The sequence below is a fragment of the Tubulanus polymorphus genome, chromosome 11 (genome assembly GCF_964204645.1).
Source record: "Tubulanus polymorphus chromosome 11, tnTubPoly1.2, whole genome shotgun sequence".
NCBI classification, from domain to species: Eukaryota; Metazoa; Nemertea; class Palaeonemertea; order Tubulaniformes; family Tubulanidae; genus Tubulanus; species Tubulanus polymorphus.
In genome coordinates this window covers 10,325,661-10,348,879 of record NC_134035.1, presented here as the reverse complement: position 1 = coordinate 10,348,879, position 23,219 = coordinate 10,325,661, and the positions used below count along the sequence as shown (strand labels likewise).

Genomic DNA, 23,219 nt, shown 5'->3' with positions numbered 1-23,219 from the left:
TAAAAGCTTGTGGTTATCATTTCACAATTATTCCAAGGTGAAAGTCGCGTCTCTCGTCGTTCGTGATTTCTCTCGCTCAACCGCTCAGTAGTCAGGACATCGGAATTAGATCTAGTAAAACTTTGGATTGTAGATGTCACTTAACCATCTCGTTCAGGTAAACAAATCCAGATGGTTGCTGTTCAGATAAATGTATCATGTATCATGTACAAACATTCTTAGAAATTGCCATCTTTTGTTTAGCTCGTAAACATATAATGTTCATACATGCTTATTAAAAATATACATAGTAGAACTCAAAATTGATAGATACTAATTCGAATAAACTTGACCAAATTAATGCTGAATCGATGAGATATAATTTGTTCATTTCACTCTATACTCGCCGATACTTAATCATGATAATAATCAATGATCAATTCAAAGGAGGTAAACGATACAGAGGTCGAGAGATCATTTCGGTGATTTGTAAAATAGTTTTAAGCGTTTCTCACGTCTTCAGAATATTGAGACGCCATTTCCACCAATCTTATTCAGATTTTTCGAAGAGACTGAAGAAACTACGAAATTCAACGTGTAAAATGCTGATACCCGTCAGAATATGTGCATCGTTTCAACTCGGATTATCTGGGAAGTATACATGTATCAGAGAGATGTTATCAGTTTTCAGATTGTATCACAATGTCGCTGAAAAAGCAGTGAAACGTCGTCTGCGCGTTACTCCTGATAATGATCTGATTGATGCATCCCTTAAAATCGAAGCTGATAATATCAAACCACTTGAGAATGTGACGCTGTATTCAGAAATGCATGAAGGTGGATTTAAATTCGGTGCATATAGTTATTTCGTGACCGGACCGGATGGAACATTAGATTTGACAAGAGACCCATCTGTAGGTGGTAGCTATGTTGGTGTCCATCCTCACGGACTTCTCTGGGGTATGGAACCGCTACCCGGTCAAAGACCTGGTATCCGCTTCATGAAGAAGGACGTTACGACCCCGTTAGATATCAATTTTAAAATGTTCTCCGATCATGTGGCATATGAAGACATCTTCAACGAGAAACCCTCCCTAATTCCTTTAGGAAACGCCGATATAAAGAGATGGTACAAATCCGCAAATGTCGAACGCACAGTTATTCGCACTGGTAGAATCAGAGGTACGTTTTTTCGTCCGGTTGGTACCGGTCCATTTCCTGCCGCAATTGATATCTATGGTACCAACGGAGGCTGCGTCGAGCACAGATCCGCATTACTGGCATCACGTGGTATTGCGAGTTTAGCCTTAGCTTATTTCGACTACGAAGATTTGCATTCGAAAGTTGATCAACTGGATATGAACTATTTCATCGAAGCTGTCGATTGGCTCCAGGAGCAACAGGATGTTGATTCACGCAATGGAATCGGAGTGGTTGGTCTGTCGAAAGGAGCAGAAATTGCGCTTATGATGACTGAGGTATGCAGCGACATTACGGCGGTTGTCGCTATAAATCCATTTACCCACACGCTCTTTTGGCCGACTTTGATAGGCGGTCACATTAGACCTGGTAACCCGATAAAATTGGCGAAAGACTTCACCGAGGGAAGCCCTTTCTGCTACAAAAATAACGCTATCTACCCAGACTGTGACGTAGATGATGATAACCGTTCTTTGATTCAAGTCGAGAAATCCGATACAGCAAACTTTCTGCTTATCGTGGGTCAATACGATTTAATATATCATCCCAAAAGTTCGTTCAACTTAGTGAAACGTCTCCGCAAACACGGTCGTCAGAACTATGAGTTACTCATGTGTCCTGGGGCCGGACATCTTCTAGAACTACCACATACCCCCGTCACTCGATATTGCTATTTTAAGTTCTTAGGAAATGTAGTCGACTATGGGGGTGAAAAAACGCTTCATGCTAAAGCTCAGGAAAATTCGTGGAATAGAATGCTGAAATTTTTAAAATCGAAATTACGAAACGAAAAAGAAACTAGATAACGTACATTGTACTGTTTCGCGCTATAAAGTGTAGAACTACACGTACGAATAAAGTCTTTGGTTGTTTTTTGTTTTCTCACAGAAAGTTTATCCAATTTTGAAAAAAATTCAATTCAGTGTACAAATTGCGTTAGATTCCCATTCGTTTTGATATTCTTCGATAAATGCTCCAATTCCTCGATAATGATTATACACGTATATGTGGAATAAAAGATTTCGTTTCAATACATCTTGATTGGATAAGGTAGGTCACTGAGAGTCACTCATAAAATTCTAAAGAAATTGTACTTTCCATAAAGTAGAACTCGCCATAAAAGATATGAAGTGTTTTTCCGATGTTACAGTTGGAGCGATTCAAAACACGGGGGTATTTGTGTCACCAACAATCCACAGCGTTGAATTCATACTGTTCTTTACTGTAAAGCCATGAATTACTGTCCTATATATAGTATACAGATTAAAATCTGAGTTGACACTCATACTGTTTTAAGAAAGACACCTTTTATAGTTCGTATGTGATTTCTTTCGCTCAACCACCGCTCAAAAGCCGGGAAAACGGTACTACACGTAGTAGTAGTAAAACGGTTGATAGTAGAAGTAATGTTAGACTTCATCTAGTTCAGGTTTTTAAAAATGCGATTAGAAAGGCGTGCCGGGCAGGGAAATGCAGCTTAAACGTTTTAAGAAACACGAAGGCCTACATATTTTTCAGCTAGTACATATATAATTTTCATAGTTTACAAAGAGAAAATAGATAATCGAATATGAAATTGATAGAATGGTTCAAATTAACTTGGTGCTGATAAAGAATCAATAAGAGAACTTGTTCAATATCACACTGTACTCAGTGGGACATAGAATCATTTAAAGTAAGTGAAAGCAAGTACAAATGTATGGTGATACATTGATTCATGGGAGTAGGGGGTCATTTTGGTGATTCATAAATAATAGTCACATATACATGTATAAGCGTTTCTCACAACTTCAAATCATTGAATTATCATTTTCATCAATCTTATTCAGATCTTAGGAAAAGACTGCTGATACCCATGAGAATATGTGGATCGTTTAGATACGGAAAGTATGTCAGGGGCAAGTTCCTGGTTTCGAGATTGTACCACAGTGTCGCTAAAAATGGTTGAAATGTTGTCTGCGCGTTACTCCTGATTGATGCATCCCTTAAAATCGAAGCTGATAATATCAAACCACTTGAAAATGTGACACTGTATTCAGAAACGCATGAAGGTGGATTTGAATACGTTGCATATAGTAATTTCGTGACCGGACCGGATGGAACATTAGATTTGTGAAGAGACCCATCTGTAGGTGGTAGCTATGTTGGTGTCCATCCTCATGGACTTCTCTGGGGTATGGAACCGCTACCCGGTCAAAGACCTGGTATCCGCTTTATGAAAAAGATGTTACGACCCCGTTAGATATCAAATTGAACATGTTCTCCGATCATGTAACATTTGAAGATATCTTTAACGAGAAACCCTCCCTAATTCCTTTAGGAAACGCCGATATAAAGAGATGGTACAAATCCACCGATGTTGAACGCTCATTATTCGCACTGGTAGAATCGGGGGACGTTTTTTCGTCCGGTTGGTACCGGTCCATTTCCTGCCGTAATTGATATGTTTGGTACCAACGGAGGCTGCGTCGAGCACAGATCCGCATTACTGGCGTCACGTGGTATTGCGAGTTTAGCCTTAGCTTATTTCGACTACGAAGATTTGCCTTCGAAAGTTGATCAACTGGATATGAACTATTTCATCGAAGCTGTCGATTGGCTTCGAGAGAAACAGGATGTTGATTCGCACAATGGAATTGGTGTGGTTGGTGTGTCAAAAGGAGCAGAAATTGCGATTATGATGACTGAGGTATGCAGCTACATCACGGCGGTTGTCGCTATAAATCCATTCTCTTTTTTGGCCAACTGCTATTCATTGGCAAATAAGACCTAATTTCCAGATTGAATTAGCCAAAGGCCGTTTCACATCCGAAGAAACCCCTTTCTGTTACAGAAATATGGCAATCTACCCAGACTGTGACGTAGATGAGGATAACCGTTCTTTGATTCAAGTTGAGAAATAAGATACAGCAAACTTTCTGTTCATCGTGGGTCAATACGATTTGTTATGTCATCCCCGAAGTGCGTTCAACTTAGTCAACCGCCTTCGCAATCAGTCGTCAGAACTATGAATTACTCGTGTGCTCTGGGGCCGGGAATCTGATCGAACCACCGCATGCCCCGTTAACTCGGTAATGCTATCATAAGTTCACTGGAAATAGTCTCGACTGCGGCGGTGAAAAAATGCTTCATGCAAAGGCTCAGGATAATTCGTCGGACAAGACGCTGACATTCTTAAAATCCACATTATAACTATAACTCATATGAAAGCCAGAAAAAAAACAGAACAAAATTCACACCGTAAAAGGTATACATGTACATCGAATACAAAATGTTCATATGCAAGTTTGAATAAATGTCAGTAGAAAGATAAAGAATCGATTAGAGCTAACCTGAAAAGCCTTCGTTTTCGTAGTTCTCGTATCATAATGAACTCTGTAGGACCTAATGTAAATAATTGCAGGAGGTAAGTCCTGATAAATGGATTTGTAATAGTTTTAAGCTCTCATTCTCAAAATGCTTGAATAACCATTTCCATTTTATTCAGATGTATAATTGAATAGGAGGGATTCTACAAATTGCGAAATTAACGTGAAAATGTTGTTATCCGTGAGTAGAACGTGTGCATTGTTTCGACGCAAATTATTCGAGAAGAGTTTCAGAAAGAAGTTTCAAACTTTACTTTCAAAATTATACCACAATGTCACTGAAAGAGGAATGAAATGCCGTTTGCGCGTTACTCCTGATAACGACCTGGTGGATGCATCCCTTAAAATCGAAGCTGATAATATCAAACCACTTGAGAATGTGACGCTGTATTCAGAAATGCTTGAAGGTGGATTTAAATTCGGTGCATATAGTTATTTCGTGACCGGACCGGATGGAACATTAGATTTGACAAGAGACCCATCTGTAGGTGGTAGCTATGTTGGTGTCCATCCTCATGGACTTCTCTGGGGTATGGAACCGCTACGCGGTCAAAGACTCGGTATTCGTTTCATGAAGAAGGACGTTACGACTCCGTTAGATATCAAATTGAAAATGTTCTCCGATCATGTAACATTTGAAGATATCCTTAACGAGAAACCCTCCCTAATTCCTTTAGGAAACGCCGATATAAAGAGATGGTACAAATCCGCAGATGTCGAACGCACAGTTATTCGCACTGGTAGAATCAGAGGTACGTTTTTTCGTCCGGTTGGTACCGGTCCATTTCCAGCCGTAATTGATATGTTTGGTACCAACGGAGGCTGCGTCGAGCACAGATCCGCATTACTGGCGTCACGTGGTATTGCGAGTTTAGCCTTAGCTTATTTCGACTACGAAGATTTGCCTACGAAAGTTGATCAACTGGATATGAACTATTTCATCGAAGCTGTCGATTGGCTTCGGGAGCAACAGGATGTTGATTCGCGTAATGGAATCGCAGTGGTTGGTGTGTCAAAAGGAGCAGAAATTGCGCTTATGATAACTGAGGTATGCAGCGACATTACGGCGGTTGTCGCTATAAATCCATTTACCCACACGCTTTTTTGGCCAACTGCGATAGGCGGTCACATTAGACCTGAATTACAGCTAAAATTTGCGAAAGACTTAAAAGTCACCGAGGGATGTATTTTCAGCTACAAAAACTACATTATCTACCCAGACTATGACGTAGAGGATGATAACCGTTCTTTGATTCAAATTGAACAATCAGATACAGCAACGTTTCTGTTCATCGTGGGTCAGTATGATTTGTCGAGTCATCCACGAAGTGCGTTCAGCTTAATGAATCGTCTCCGCAATCACGGTCGTGAGAATTATGAGTTACTCATGTGTCCTGGGGCCGGGCATCTGATCGAACCACCGCATGCCCCGTTGGTTCGATTTTGCTATCAGAAATTTCTTAGAAGCATAGCAGATTTTGGTGGGGAGAAAATGCTTCATGCAAAGGCTCAAGAAAATGCGTGGAACAAGACGCTGAAATTCTTAAAATCGACATTACAATCATGACGTCTATCAAAGGCGATAAACAAATACTGGACTAATTATGAGGTGATCGTAGATAGATACATTTCATAATTAAGGAAAAATCGGACATTTGCTTGAACACAGAGTTTTCCAAAACTGACTGATATTGCAAATCTAAAGGGTCTGCATGACTGGTCCGTCGAAGGATTATTAAGTATCGCATGCGCAGCATGATCTACTGTGAAGGCCATGGCCAGCTAAAATGAAAGATATACAAACTGAGAGGACCCCTATAATAAAATCTTGAGTTACAATGAACTATCCAATCTAGGCTTTAAATGAATTATTTTGTTTTTGTGGTATATGAAATATCTTTCCGAATTTCCTTTATGAACTGCAGAACAAGTCACTGAAGGTCACTAGTAAAATCGTTAAAAATGTACTTTCCGTTAGATAAATCTCGCCGTAAAAATGAATCACATTGTTTCAATATGATGGTTTTAGATGTTTGGACTTTTGTGTGTACAAGTTATTTCGCTCTAATGTCGAGATCTGGTGAACGATCCCAGTGAGTAAGATATTCACCGCACAGAGCAACACAGAATGTAAACATTTTCAGAAATACATGTATCTTTTTCAGCTTAAAAAACACTATATAACACTCGCACTAAGCAAAGAAAAAAATGAATGGAATATAGAATTGATAAATGAAAGTTTGAATAAACTTGAACGAATTGGGGCTGATAAACAACCGATAACAGATATAACTTGTTCACATTTCTTATCGTTATTCACTATGTACTCTATTCAAAGATATCAAGACCTAATGTAAATGATTCATTTAAAGAGGTAAGCCGTCTAATACACTAATTCATGAGGGTAAGCGGTCATTTGTTTATTTCTAATCGTCTAAAAATTTTCTTATCCTTAAAATAATTGAGACGCAAATTCCATCAATCTTATTCAGATTTTAAGAAGAGACTAAAGAAACTACGAAATTTAACGTGAAAATGCTGATACCCGTGAGAATATGCACATCGTATAGACACGGATTATCTGCGAAGTATTTCAGGGACAAATTCCTGGTTTCGAGGTTGTACCACAATGTCGCTGAAAAGGGAGTAAACTGTCGTCTGCGCGTTAATCCTGATAACGACCTGGTGGATGCATCCCTTAAAATCGAAGCTGATAATATCAAACCACTTGAAAATGTGACGCTGTATTCAGAAATGCATGAAGGTGGATTTAAATTCGGAGCATATAGTTATTTCGTGACTGGACCGGATGGAACATTAGATTTGACAAGAGACCCATCTGTAGGCGGTAGCTATGTTGGTGTCCATCCTCATGGACTTCTCTGGGGTATGGAACCGCTACCCGGTCAAAGACCTGGTATCCGCTTCATGAAGAAGGACGTTGCGACCCCGTTAGATATCAATTTTAAAATGTTCTCCGATCATGTGGCATATGAAGACATCTTCAACGAGAAACCCTCCCTAATTCCTTTAGGAAACGCCGATATAAAGAGATGGTACAAATCCGCAGATGTCGAACGCACAGTTATTCGCACTGGTAGAATCAGAGGTACGTTTTTTCGTCCGGTTGGTACCGGTCCATTTCCTGCTGTTATTGATATGTTTGGCACAAGCGGAGGCTGCGTCGAGTACAGATCCGCATTACTGGCGTCACGTGGTATTGCGAGTTTAGCCTTAGCTTATTTCGACTACGAAGATTTGCCTACGAAAGTTGATCAACTGGATATGAACTATTTCATAGAAGCTGTCGATTGGCTTCGGGAGCAACAGGATGTTGATTCACGCAATGGAATTGGAGTGGTTGGTGTGTCAAAAGGAGCGGAAATTGGGATTATGATGACTGAGGTATGCAGATATATCACAGCACTTGTCGCTATAAACTCGTTCAGTCATTCTTTACTATGGCCGACTGCGATAGGCGGTCAAATTAAACCCTTTTTTCCGATGGATTTTACAAGAGACTTCGCCATTACCGAAGAAAATACTCGCCGCTACAAACACTTCATTTATCCCGAATGCGATGTAGATAAAGACAATGGTTCTTTACTTCAAATAGAAAAATCGGATACAGCAAAATTTCTGCTTATCGCGGGTCAATACGATTTGACCTGTCATCCCCAAAGTACGATCAACTTAGTCGAACGTCTCCGCAATCACGGTCGTCAGAACTATGAGTTACTCATGTGTCCTGGGGCCGGGCATCTACTCGAATTACCCCATACCCCGTTAACTCGATATTGCTATCATAAGATGTTTAAGAGTGTATTCGATTACGGCGGTGAGAAAATGCTTCATGCGAAGGCGCAGGAAAATTCGTGGAACAAGATGCTGACATTCTTAAAATCGACATTACAATCTTAACTTCCATTTCACCGTCGAAAAACAACAAAACATTTCGATATCAATATATTTTTGATTATTTTTTCTCGATGTAATATTCTGTTCGTCGTTACAATCTCTCTAGTCGTCATGGTGTAGCAAATTAATCGGCTTCCGATTGTGATTTTTCCATTTCAAAACTTCACCATCTGATTTTACGCATCCGTTTCAAAATCCCGCTATTAAGATATTGAAACCGAAGTTGTTAATGATACTGACTGAGTGAAAATTCGTCTTCGAGGAACTGCACCAATATTCTAGGATCGCAGTAGAATTGTGCTTTGTACAAAGAAAAGCAACTCTTGCGCAGTTAGGTTTTAATATTTTATCATTTTAAAGTTGTCTTGCCTAGTCGTGGTTACTCTCTTGAGGCACGTATAATTTACCACGACTAATCGGACAATGCCATGTTTATTATTACTAACCGAATCGACCCACAACTTGATTATGTTAGATTTTCATTGTCATTCTCCGGTCACCCTCTTGTCTTTCACCACATTACGACGTATTAAATCTATAAATCAAGAATATTCCACTCTTGCGTTCGTTGGCTCTACATCTCTGTCTAGTTTCCCCACAACAGAAATCGCCACCAATGAAGGATCTTGAACGCAACTATCCGAATTAACAATAACAGTGAATATCAATTATACCAACACCTAGACGGATGGCCTATGACTTAGATGATACTGGATGAAACGGTTTAAGTAATACGTTATCAGTTATCAGTTTTCCCGACGTTTGACCATTGCTGCCGCCTCCACAGTTTCGCTTTCAGAAATTTGTCAAAACTGCAAGAGTGAACGTTATAACTTTTTGACATCAATTTCACAATCTATTATTCAGGCAAGTCACTGTGGTTGAAATGAATTGAAAACCATCCGCCATGCACATGCACCTTGTTGTCCAATTGTGCGTTCGACCGAACGTTTTTTTCTTTTTGGTGAGTAGATGAACCCTGGCAAGTGAGGGTATATGAATGAGTTATAAACTAAATTTGAATTTGGCTATGAAGCTTGATCCCAAATGCAAGTCAGTAGAGAACCCGGAAACAAAATACGAGTAAATGATAAAAGCTCAAAGTTTTGAGTGAAGTCAATCTTAAGAATCAGCAGAACATGGCGTCACAAGCCCCGGGGCTTGTCACGCCATATCTGACATGGCGTCACAAGCCCCGAGCAAAATGCAGACTATATATAATTCACACGGAACGAAGATATATGTTCGCGTCGAACGGACCACGTTTTTAAGTCCGATACGACGTGTAAAACCTGAATGAGATAATTTCATGTACCGATATGTCAATGTGTAATGAATTTCTATTTATTCTTAACTTACTGTCTAAATATATACACAGTAGCGGTACTAATACTTTTTTTGTGAAGTATTCCGTTCAGTCCAACCACTTTGAAAGAAAATTATATCCCGTTTTTACTTCATAACTATATTCAGTTATGCATATATATCGAAAGATTTTTATGTAAAATTCTGCGACTATGTTTTTTACAGGTTTCCATCATGGTGCCGGAGGGAAAATGACAGTGAATCGAGACGGTGAATCAGGAGATCATCAGCTACATTTACCAAAGCGATTTTTGTATATTTTAACATGTGAACACAATAAAAACAACGATTTATAAACCTATTTCTAAGACTTAATGATTATTGTACTACTGATTGAAATTTATGATAATCAGTCACAATTATTCATTTATTTCTACGAAAAACCGATCGGGTCCTCTCACGCCATGTAAATTGAAGCTATTCTGCAGACCATTTAGGGCTTGATACGCCATATTGGCTGCAGAACATTCGGGGCCTGACACGCCATATAGAAGACAAATCGCGATTTTCTAGCAGTATTTGTTTTGTTTTCTAAGACTTTATGATTATGAACAATATATAACTAATTGAAACTAAAGATATAATTAGTGACAATTAGTTGCTTCCATAGAAAACCGATCGCGTCCTCTCACGCCATGTCTCAATTGAAGCTATTCTGCAGACCATTTGGGGCCTGACACGCCATATTGGCTGCAGAACATTTGGGGCCTAACACGCCATGTAGAAGACATTGTCGGACCAAAAAGAGCTGTCACAAGATACGAGGAAAGCGCAAAAAAAAACAGTTGAATTTGTCAATGTCTTTTACAATGTGCAAAATAAGCAGTAATTCAGATGGCTGATTCAACAGGCGCGAGACAATATGTCTGCAACTTGAGAATAAAATCTAGCACTAAAGCCTCTAACGTACTCGAAAATCAAATATTAATAACAATCAAATGGTTTTTAATGGACAAACAAGGGGGAATTAACTAAAGCGTAAATTTGCAATTAATCTTAACGCGAAGTGGCATAACTGTTAAATTTGTATAGACCCCTACTTTTATTGTTTTTATTCATTCTTCGTTAAATCAAAAATTAAAAATGACCAGGTCGTGCATTACTTAAATTGAGGCCCATGCTAATTGTTAGCGTACTTAGTTTGTCGTCAATAATTAACACGACCCAGCACCTTGGCTAAGAGAAAAACACATTGGATTACGGTATATAAATAAACCAGTCGCAGTCAGGATTCAGAATACGTTGTGTCAGTGTCCTTTCGACGTCGATATCATTTCTAAAAAGCAATTTAGAATTGTTTCTCAGCGGCTGTCATGTGGATTTAGCGATGGAGGATATTGTACAAAGACGGAGCACTGTAAGTTATTTTTTTTTGCATTTTTTTACATTTACATAATTTAATTGATGATATCAGGTCGTATGAATCTGAATTCTGGAATATTCCTTAATAATATTGTCTGAGGCTACCAAGCAAAGAAGGTTAACTTTCCAACGTTTAAGATAATTAGTGAAGATCATTCATTTTAAGGAAAACCGATCGGGTCCTCTCACGCCATATTGGCTGCAGAACACTTGGGGCCTGACACGCCATGTAGAAGACAGCGTGATTTGAGGAGCTTTTTGAAACAATATTTGCCTTTTTTCTAAGTCTAAATGATTGACAATCCATGTAGAAAGATTAATCCTAGAACATTTAAGACAATTAGTGACGATTATTCATTTGTTTGTACGGAAAATCGATCGGGTCCTCTCACGCCATGTCTCAATTGTAGCTATTCTGCAGACCGTTTGGGGCCTGACACGCCATGTAGCAGACAGCGTGATTTTAGAAGCTTTTTGAAACAATATTTGCCTTTTTTCTAAGTCTAAATGATTGACATACGATGTAGAATGATAAAACTTTGAATATTCATGATAATTAGTGACAATTATTCATTTGTTTGTACGGAAAATCGATCGGGTCTTCTCACGCCATGTCTCAATTGAAGCTATTCTGCAGACCGTTTGGGGCCTGATACGCCATGTAGCAGACAGCGTGATTTTAGGAGCTTTTTGAAACAATATTTGCCTTTTTTCTAAGTTTAAATGATTGACATACGATGTAGAATGATAAACCTTTGAATATTCATGATAATTAGTGACAATTATTCATTTGTTTGTACGGAAAATCGATCGGGTCTTCTCACGCCATGTCTCAATTGAAGCTATTCTGCAGACCGTTTGGGGCCTGACACGCCATGTAGCAGACAGCGTGATTTTAGGAGCTTTTTGAAACAATATTTGCCTTTTTTCTAAGTTTAAATGATTGACACACCATGTAGAATGATAAACCTTTGAATATTTATGATAATTAGTGACAATTATTCATTTGTTTGTACGGAAAACCGTCCGGGTCCAACGTTTAAGATAGCAGTATTTGTTTTGTTTTCTAAGACTAAATGATAAGTATATCATGAACAATACATAATTAGTTGAAACTAAAGATATAATCAGTGACAATTAGTTTAATTCATCTAATATTATGAATAATGTAATTTTCGATGCAGCCGCATGCCTCTATCATAAAGTCTGTTGATACGTATTTGGAGTCGCTACCGAAGCAACCTCTACACAGCTGCCCAGCGTGTCCAACTACCGTCTTTAAGCCAGCAAAAAAGTCGCGATTAAAGAACCATCTACTAAGCCATAGAAAATCAGCGTTTTTGTACAGAGGTAAACTGAACTATGCATTTCTTGAATATAAGGCTACCAGACAATGAAAGCGATGTATTATTATTGCTTCTAATCTTTTTTTCTGTTTTTTTTTGTTGCTTTTGCTAGATATACTTATACTCGCATGCCATCATGTTTGTTGCCGAAACCAAAGTGGACATGGCCATTACCATTGCCCCGAGTGTTTGGCCATCATATCGCGGAGAGAGAATTTCGAAACACATCTAGTCGCATGTAATAAAACAGTCGTATCCGTCCACGAAGTACCGAATCCGCGCTCTGCAGCAGTCGTATCCGTCAACGAAGTACCGAATCCGCACTCTGCAGCAGTCGTATCCGTCAACGAAGTACCGAATCCGCACTCTGCAGCAGTCGTATCCGTCAACGAAGTACCGAATTTGCGCTCTGCAGAAGTTGTATCCGTCAACGAAGTACCGAATCCGCGCTTAGCAACAATCGTATCCGTCAACGAAGTACCGAATCCGCGCTCTGCAGCAGTCGTATCCGTCAACGAAGTATCGAATCCGCGCTCTGCAGCAGTCGTATCCGTCAACGAAGTATCGAATCCGCGCTCTGCAGAAGTTGTATCCGTCAACGAAGTACCGAATACTAAATGGGACAATGTGAAATGTACATATTGCAATGCTACCATTAGGTATAGAAAAAATATGAAGAAGCATATGGCACAGCATTCATCTGCAATTATTGATTCCAACAGACACCACCCCGGTATATGTGTCGACCCCAATCGGGGAATATTTCTGATCGCGAATTCTATGCACGGAGCGGGATACCCTATCCATGTGATTGCAAGGGCATCGCCGCTTGCAATGTTCAGTTGCGAAAACGAAACGTGCATCTCGGCACAAGAAGCGTCTGCACGTGGTGGCAATAATGCATACCAGTGTCCACACGTCAAAAGTGCTACTCACGCCCTTCCATATGTAAATACACAGTTAAAAAGCGACAGTTTAGAGTCACTTGTACATAGACAAATTATTGGAATAGATAGCAAAAATGCTTGTCTAGCGCGTTCACAGTTGGCATTGGAAAAAAAGGCTCCATTGATCAGTGTATGGATCAGAAGTGACCGCTTTATCCATATGTCAATATTTTGCGGAGAAGTACGATCATGGAGTCGGCATGGTAGATGTGTCATTTCGTTCGATCGGAAAGCATTACAATTAAATTGTAAATGCTCATCAGGAAAAAAAGGCTGTATCCACAAGTCTATTGCAAAGTGGTTTTTATTGCAATCAAACCTGGCATTCACTGACGTGAAATCCAATAATTCCGGACACCAAGACGCTGACCATTCCATCGAAAATTCATATCCACCACAGGGCCAACTTTTGGACGAATTGTTGCATTATTTACGCGATTACAAGCGAATCCCGGTTAACCCGGGACATTTACAAGTCCCAAGCCAAACCACGCAGATTAGACCTCGCGAAAATCGTTGCCATAAATGCGGATGTGAACTGCACGAACACAGATTTACGTTTCGCGGGAAAATTGTCGATATTATTGCCATTCACACAGGTAAGTTATTTTGATTTAATTATTTAATGGATTTATTTAATTGAGTTAGTCGAAAATAATACATTTAAAATGTTGTCTCATATAATTTTCAATGACACTGTTTTCAAGATGTTGAAGTATACGTTCGGCAATGTAGACAATGCGGTCATTGGTTTCGATATCAGGAGCACGATGAGGGAATTCATAACTTCGACGACAGTTTGTTGTTGTCGATTCGTTTATGTCTGTGGCTACGAGCTGGTTTGATGGTAAGTATTAACCTCACTGTAAAGTTCAAATATGACTTTGTTAATTCTATTGTTCATGAAATTTCATGTCTCTAATCATTTCAGAATCATACAGCAGTAGGTCGTTTGGTGTCAATCATAGAGGAAACATCGAACATAAAACTCAACCAACAGAAAATTCTAGATGGCTACCTTCATTTCGAAAGCCTTACTTCTCACAGTTATGAGTATACTTGTATCGAATGTGGTTATTATCCACCGATTTTGATGTTCGACGTTTGTAGGAAAGTAGCATTCAGACTCAATGGTAAGGCATAAATCAAGTTTTAGTAGATCAGATCGACAAAGTTGTTTGTTTCTACCAACGGACGTCATTCATCGCGTTATTTTCTATTGCAGCTTCAGAATTAGAGCCAACAGACGACTGCACGGATGATGTAAATATTGATTCGTTTTATTCGCAAGTGGAAACTGATATAATCAATCAAGGACTGAGGAAAGGTAGCTATTCTGACCAAAAACATCACAATTCATTTCAACATTAGAAGGTAGACACATTCATCTCAAATAGTGGCTACAGCATTTGTTTGTACATATTTTAGGTTGCATGGCGAACAAGATAGCCCCAAACTTCAGTAACTGGGCGCCATGGATCGGTAAAAGTAGACGCGGTGATACCGCTGTAAATACAGAGTACAAAAAATACAACTGTTTGCATGTTCAAGACGACAACAATGATGAAGACAATGAATTGACGATAACCGCCGAACAGATATTACATTTGATGTACGACACTGAGGTAAGGAGTTAACAGACCTAGATTATGACTAAATAATTCTTACCTACAGTGGCCAAAAGGAATAAATGCTATTATTACAGTACAAGAAAAAAGACATCCAGAAAGCATGCAGAAGCATCGGAATAAAAGAGACCGGATCGAAAACGGATATGCTTAAAATGCTTCAAAGCAAGGTCTATGGTAACAATAGTACTATGAAAAAGTTTGTTAAACTATGGGGAGCCTCAGGTAAGGATCAATGTTCGTTGTTTCTCCACACTTAAATATAAAGTTCGTTCGAATAATATGACTGTTTATTTTTATTGTCAGGTGGTTGGCTTGCTGTAACATGTCCACATCGAGTGGCCTACGGTATTAAGGTGTTACTTCGTGGAGAAGGGGCGAGAGATCACGTAGACATGATACTTTCCATGAAGCACCAGCCGACTGTTGTGATAAGTGACATGGCTGGGATAGTAGCAAAACACGGCAATCAACGCACTCCGAATATGTTTCATCCTAACGAAGGCCGTCTGTTAGAACCAACCGAGGAAAATATCACAGCGGCCAAAAACAAAAAACTAGACATTGATATACCGTATTTAAGACACTCGAAATATGATCAGTTGTCAACCGTCTCCACCGCCATAAATGACCATGATTATGTAAATGATACAGGTGGTCATCCAATCACTCGTACAACGGATACCTACGTACTGTTCGATCGTTTTCACGAAAGTAACACCAGCGTCGAGGAAGATATTTTGAGACGGATAAACCATGTGCGCCAGTTACGTGGTTGGCTAAATAGCCAATCGCAAGAACAGATTAATTCTGTAATAAAAAGAGACAATTATTTTCTCGACGTGATGGGTGCTGCAAAACACGTGTTCGTGCTGCGACTCATTATTCACTTGTGGAACGTTCGAATCAATCGTCATACGAAACATTTACTTGAGAAAAGAACGGAGCAAGTGTCATCGATTGATCCATATGGAAGAATAAAGTTCGATATAGGCATAAACTCGGGTACGTTAAAAGTCAATACCTAAATATATTCTTTGCTTATGTCACTTTCAAGAATCCCATGTATAACACATCAATAAGACCATATTATTTCTTTCAGAATTGAATACATACAGTCAACGTCCAGTTACTGCGAATACGCGAAATGATAGCCCATTTACTGCGGATACGCGAAATGATAGTCCAGTAACTGCGGATACGCGAAATGATAGTCCAGTAACTGCGGATACGCGAAATGATAGTCCATTTACTGCGGATACGCGAAATGATAGTCCAGTAACTGCGGATACGCGAAATGATAGTCCAGTTACTGCGGATACGCGAAATGATAGTCCAGTTACTGCGGATACGCGAAATGATAGTCCATTTACTGCGGATACGCGAAATGATAGTCCAGTTACTGCGGATACGCGAAATGATAGTCCAGTAACTGCGGATACGCAAAATGATAGTCCATTTACTGCGGATACGCGAAATGATAGTCCAGTAACTGCGGATACGCGAAATGATAGTCCAGTAACTGCGGATACGCGAAATGATAGTCCATTTACTGCGGATACGCGAAATGATAGCCCAGTAACTGCGGATACGCGAAATGATAGTCCAGTTACTGCGGATACGCGAAATGATAGTCCAGTTACTGCGGATACGCGAAATGATAGTCCAGTTACTGCGGATACGCGAAATGATAGTCCAGTTACTGCGGATACGCGAAATGATAGTCCATTTGACCACAGTGAAAGTCAAGATTTTATTGACCTCCGTCAGTGGATTGAGAAGAGCGAAGAGAAAAGAATAAGCAAACAAGGTAGCCTTTGTGGTCATTCTGATTTGATGGACTATAAGCCCTTGAGTTTTATTATGAATAAACAATTCTTGAGTAGACAGATTTATTCTTATAGAAAGAGACGCGATTCGCATAGCATGCATCATTTCAAAGGAGGAGTCGAAAGAACTTCGGGCAGCGGAAGAACGTTTGCGCGGTATTGTAGCTGATAATGGGCTCAAGATCAAGAACGTGGCAGGTGACGGAAGTTGTTTTTTCGCTGCAGTGTGTCACCAACTTGTCATGGAGGGTTTAGACATCACACCTTCGCATTTGCGAAAAAACGCCGTTGATTATTTGAGGATGCATCGATATATTAAAGTAAGTAACGTGGTCATTAAATTAATGAATACACACGAAGGCCAACTAGCATCTCGAACCAAATGCGAATGGCAAAACTATATTTTTCATAGAATGTTTTAAAACATCTATTTCAGAATGGTACAGATAAAGCGGATTTCGTCGTCTATCCGCATTCAAATTGGACAAGCTACCTGCTAGCCATGAGTGTTGATACTACGTGGGCAGATGCACTTATTGTCCAGGCCACAGCCGACAGCTGTGGGCGATCAATATTGATCTACACAAGCTCCGTAACGAACACGATCACTGTCATAGATCCGGAAAAAACATACGACGATACACCCATCAAGATAGGTCATTTACAAGACCTGCACTATGTAGCTTTAGAAAATGAACACACAGAAAAACGCAAAAACCTACGCAGAAATCCAATCCCAAAAGTGAGTTTTGTAGGATATAAGTTTGCGTGTATATTGATTGTATGCATTGACCGAATGTAAACTGTTTACCTATAGCGTCAAAGCGTTAGTTTCGAGTATGGCCCACGAAGGAAGAAAAATAAAATATCGAGCGATATTTTCTGTTTCTGTCAAAAAAAGGATGATGGAAGGTAGGTCTCAACTACTGCGAGACAATTATTCCGGGCGCAGTTCCGCAGCATGTTATCTATGTTTGAATAACACTCTCTTCGATCTTTAATTTATATTCAATAGGAAGTATATGGCGTGCAAAGAGTGCTCTGTTTGGGTTCACCCAGAATGTGTTGGGCTGAATTCTGATATTGCGGAGGAAATTGATTATTGTTGCGAACGATGTAAACAGGTAAGAATTTTTCTCACGTTATGATCTGCCAGATTAATTGGTTAATAATATTTCGTTTCTGAATACTCTATTATATTTTTCAGGTTCCGGTTACATTTCTTTTGGAACAAGTAAGTACACTATGAATGGTACATGCATTATGACACCTCGTCGTTTTAATAAGTGATCAATGATTAGATAGTTCAATCAACGTGAAAAATATATTTACAAAATGTTATATCCTTCGTTACTACATCTTTATGTTAAAAGGAACTACCATTTTTATATGTTCATTTGCTGATTTTCAGATGAATGACATCGACAAGCGAATATGTGAGGTCGCAAACGCTGAAAGGACAAGGTAAACGAGCGGCGAAAACCGATTTACAATTAAACTCTGCTTATGGGCATTAATCATAATCTCCAATTCTCCAATTAGTAAACCCGAATACAGACGCCATATAGACTTCCTCACAAATACTTCGAATCGACCAGAACGTACACTAAAGGGATTCGGACTCGGACTTCTGTCGTCACAGGTAAGAAAAGATGCGAATGTATGAATAAATATACATACATTAAATGAATATATGAATCTAGTTTCCTTGTTTGACAAAACATAATACCATACATGTACTTCGTAGGCAGATGAATGTCTTGCCCATAAATTGCAAAACTTAACGAAGAATACTTACGCTAAGAAAGGGTGAGTGCGAAAAACATATGATTTCCATCGTATCAAATGATTCAAGTTGACATTGACCGACTTTATTATAACTGCTTTTATTTCTTTCAGTGCACCATATTCTTCGGCATACACAACCATAAGATTGCCGCACTCAGAGCGCCTTGAGGAGGTTTTCAAGGAAAACATGTTGTAAGTACCAGTAGGCCTTCTAATTTGTGGCCACGATCCGTCTTTCATGACAATTGCTTTTTAAAAACAAATAATATGTTAATATTTATATATCTTTTCAGAGGAGCAGTATGGTATATCGACCAGGTATTAAGAAAAGAAATCGTTGTATATGTGGTGCAGAAATTTAGGCAAATAACATACGCGGAAAGCGACAAACTTGGCCGAAGAACAGAAGATCAGACATTTCGAAATTGTTTGATGAAATACAAAAAATACTACCTCGAAAATTAAACAAACTTCAAAATTCATTGTCGACTCTATTATTTATCATCTTATACCAGTGGTTCTTAATCTGTAAATATATTTTTCCTATTCTTAAAATGCCAGTGAAATATATGATAGTTTAAATCGTTCAATGCATCACATCTAAGGAAGAATGATCAATTTTTATTATGTAAAACTCATTCTGTTAATATGTTATATTTTTTTATTCTTCATATGGCAGTGAAAAGTTTTAACTTGTGTTTTAAGTGTAATAATTTCAATCTATCAATACAAGTCATTCCGTAAATATGTTTTGTAATCCTATTGCATTTTCCTGTTAAAATCTTGATTGTGTAGAAATCGTTCTGTAAATGTTTTTGTATTTTTCATATGCAAGTTAAATATTATATACGTTTTAAATTGTGTTTTAATTGTGATATTTTCAATCTATCAATACAAGTCATTCCGTAAATATGTTAAAATCTTAATTTTGTAGAAATCGTTCTGTGAATATGTTATGTTTTTGTATTTTTCATATGCCAGTGAAATATTATATAAGTTTTTAACTTTTGTTTTTAGTGTAATGTTTTCAATCTATCAATACAAGTCATTCCGTAAATATATCATGTATTATCCAATTGTATTTTCCTGTCCCATCAGATTCTAATGAAATAAGAAATTCATATCGAATAAACAAAGTTTGATTCAAACATTACTCAAGTTATTTTATTGATTTTAAAAATAATCTTTTTATCCTAAACGTTTGGTCAAAACACAGTATTTCAAAATCAACTTCATATATGTGATGTGATCGGTAGTTCTTATCATGCATACGTAAAAAATCATCTCTACTCCAATATTTCAATTTAGGAAATAAAGCCGCGAGACATAGTCGACGTTTCATCTCCTGCATAGGAATCAATTTTCATTTTATGTTTACCACATGGCGTGTCAGGCCCCAATATGGCGTGACAAGCCTCGGGGCTTGTGACGCCATATGCAGCAGGTCTTAAGATTGCCCTAGATGAAAGTTTTTCAAAAGTTTTGTGTTGACTGAAAGTTGAATTTGGAGATACATTGAAATATAAAAGCGATGTCATAGATAGCATGGATGATACAACTATCTACAGCCACATCTTCATCGACTGGCATTCTCAAGAAGAGCTTCTTTCTCCAATACGACTGTCGTCTAGAGTTAAGGTAAGGTTCTTAAATTCAATTCAATTTTATGTTGAGTACTTGTTTCAAAAGTTCACCGTGCCCACAGCTGTGCTGGTACCGGTATTTCGTTCGTGATTTCTACGGCACCACTGAGCCATCAAGGTCAACAGCTTGGACCCTGGGGCCAGTTGCTCAAAAGTTGGCTAGAGTATACCAGTGCCAGTGGATAGTTGACATCGTGACAATTTAAATTTCATTGTTACTATGGTATGGTATTTATCCACTGGTTATCCTTAACCAACTTTTGAGCAACTGTTCCCAGTTCTACAGTTGTTATGAGTTAGAGTTGTTGTGAGTTCATTTTCAATGAGTTAACTCTAGAGTTAAATCTTAACTCACAACTGTGGAATTGGACCCAGAACTGTTAGGCCTACTTGACTTGTGCACTTGTTTACAGCTGCTCTCTGGGCTGGACCATTTACCTTATGGCTACCCGACCCAATGCAATGCAAATTTGCCTAACCCTGAACCTTAATTTTATGCAGATGAAAAGGTGAAAAGCCACCATTTTACCAACATTTTGAACAAGCTTCCAGTGCTAGTACTGTAGACACTTAATTAAAAGTTCTACAAATATGTAAAGTAGGCCTAACATTTTGTTAATACAGCGTTATTACTGATATATTATAGTAAATGAATTAAATGTATTTCAGTATACTGGTATTGGTGTATCTGCGAACTATGTAGCTATCGGTGCGAGTACTGGCGGAGTTTATGTATTTAACAAAGAGTCGTTGAAATGTGTACAACATCTTCCATCTCAGAAGGTACTGAAAAACAGTTGTGTCGCAATTGAGCTTAAACCCAAGTTCAGAAAAATGAGGGGTGGGTTTGTTTCTGGTTGGCAACAATCAGGGTCCAGTTCCACAGTTCTGAGTTAAGATTTGACTCTGAGTTAACTCATTGAAAATGAACTAACTTCTTTAACTCAGAGTTAACTCTAACTCACAATTGTGGAACTGGGTCCCTGGGTCTAGACCCTCCCCTAAGAAAAAATTTGGAAGTTTGATGCGCAGATAGGCCTATGGCATTTAGGTGATTTCCATTGATATAACGAAGGACTTGAACAAATTCAGTGTTTTATCTTGGGATAGTTGTTAGTGTATGGCTTGATATCTTATTGAATTAAAAGTTAGTGGAACTAAATTTTGAATGCTTAGCTTAATACATTTTAGTTTTAATTTGCGGATCAATCTGAACATTTTTTGACGTTAAAACTGGTAAAAAAGTAACTGCATCATATAATGGAGTTTTTGAATCCTAACCCTTCGATTAATTTCCTTCTCATCAAATAATTTTTGACTCTCGTTTCTATTTCTAGGAAGGTTCTGTTCATCTCCTACAGTTTGGACCCGATGACAATTATTTAGCGTACGCGACTGGGTAAGTCTCTTCATGACTCATATTTATAATGAATTGATATACGTGCGTAGATTTGAATTGCCAAAAAAATCAGGATCCAGCTCAACAGTTGTGAGCAGTGGATCCATGATTTTTCCTCCCATATCTGCATTCGAATAGTTAAGGTCTAATATATTGGTTCTCGGGCTTCATTCCCTTATTCTCTGTCTGTCTATCTGTATGTGTGTGTCTGTATGCATGTCTGACTTTCAGCTACTAAGCTTCGTTGATAGTGGGTCGATGTTGATGAAATTTGGTTAGTATGGGGTCTAGTTGTACAGCGTAAAGAAAGAATGTGCCCAATGCACCATTTAGTGGCAGAACTAGGCACTAAAAACTCTGTTCAGCAGGAACAGGGTCGAAATTAAAGAAATTTTCCTGACAAAATTAAGCTATTGGCCCTAGAAACAACATATCCAAAATGCAATGGGAACTAACGCATGGTTAATAGTTCAAGCCTGAGCCCGAGAATCATTGTCGCCTATGGTTTGTTGTATCATATTACCCTATCACTCTCAACATTATTTGTAGCAAAAGTAAAGATTTCAATCTATTGATATTGTATTGCAGGCTCGGTCATGTATGCGTTGTTGAGCTGAACGTAGAAAAAGGTCGATGTCAAACAGTACGAATTAGTAATCTACACGAGAAACGTTCCGTAACTTCGATTGAATGGTTAGCCACTGGCACGCAGGTATTCATCGGTGATGACGCTGGTTTTGTGTCGGTTATCAACGTTCCTTTATCAAAGAAGGACTATCTACTGGTAGGTGTTTAACCATATCGATCCTGAAGATTATCTAGCGCAGTTTCCATGAACAAGTGATTGTCTATCATTCAATTCAAGTAAAATCGGACAATTGTTGAGAAAAACTAAGAAGTGACGTTTCGATTCAATTCTTTGAGCCATCTTCAATGACAGTTCTGAAAGTGGCTCGTGTAATTGAGTCAAAACACTAACACTCTATACATAGTTTTGCTTCATAATTGTTCATTCGGAATTAGTTTCCAATGATGCATTAGTCCTTAAAACATGATCAAAATTGCATTCGTAAGATGCCCGATCCTTAAATCCTTCCTATCACGACACTGTGTCCCTTGGGTTACCATTGACTCGAAGGATAAAGTAGAAATGAACGAATCGTTGTAAAAGATACCAACACTGACTGAAATGTTTTCAGGTACCGTTTGAGGTAATTTTGTCTTTAGAAAGTGGTATCGTCCAGTTGAGCTCGTGTAAGGGATCGTTACTCGTGTCGACGGTGACCCGGTGTTATATATGTGAAACGCAGAAGAGAGTATTTCATCAAATCGGTCGACAACTTCGGTAAATCAATGACTCCTTTATACGGGTATCAATACTGCGGCCTGTACCCATTCCGCACACATTCTATATTATATCACCATTCTTTCAATTTCTGATTGTTCA

The 23,219-nt window shown here is 38.6% G+C and overlaps 4 protein-coding genes across 4 annotated transcripts; all 4 read left to right on the top strand.

Moving 5' to 3' along the window:
- Window positions 1–398: 398 nt before the first annotated feature.
- On the top strand, window positions 399–1,985 carry LOC141913326 (acyl-coenzyme A amino acid N-acyltransferase 1-like). The gene has a single exon (XM_074804832.1). It carries the CDS (start codon window positions 399–401, stop codon window positions 1,983–1,985), a length of 1,587 nt encoding a protein of 528 aa, XP_074660933.1.
- Window positions 1,986–3,034: 1,049 nt separating this feature from the next.
- Window positions 3,035–4,678, top strand: LOC141913325 (acyl-coenzyme A thioesterase 5-like). The gene is made up of 6 exons (XM_074804830.1): window positions 3,035–3,066; window positions 3,298–3,405; window positions 3,500–3,521; window positions 3,566–3,868; window positions 4,583–4,585; window positions 4,667–4,678. The coding sequence occupies exons 1-6, from the start codon at window positions 3,035–3,037 to the stop codon at window positions 4,676–4,678; spliced, it is 480 nt and encodes a 159-aa protein (XP_074660931.1).
- Window positions 4,679–4,716: 38 nt separating this feature from the next.
- Window positions 4,717–6,114, top strand: LOC141913324 (acyl-coenzyme A amino acid N-acyltransferase 1-like). The gene has a single exon (XM_074804829.1). It carries the CDS (start codon window positions 4,717–4,719, stop codon window positions 6,112–6,114), a length of 1,398 nt encoding a protein of 465 aa, XP_074660930.1.
- A 797-nt stretch (window positions 6,115–6,911) lies between these two features.
- LOC141912939 (bile acid-CoA:amino acid N-acyltransferase-like) lies at window positions 6,912–8,985 on the top strand. The gene is made up of 2 exons (XM_074804373.1): window positions 6,912–6,951; window positions 7,040–8,985. The coding sequence occupies exon 2, from the start codon at window positions 7,083–7,085 to the stop codon at window positions 8,466–8,468; it is 1,386 nt and encodes a 461-aa protein (XP_074660474.1). The 5' UTR covers window positions 6,912–6,951; window positions 7,040–7,082; the 3' UTR covers window positions 8,469–8,985.
- The last annotated feature ends 14,234 nt before the right edge of the window (window positions 8,986–23,219 follow it).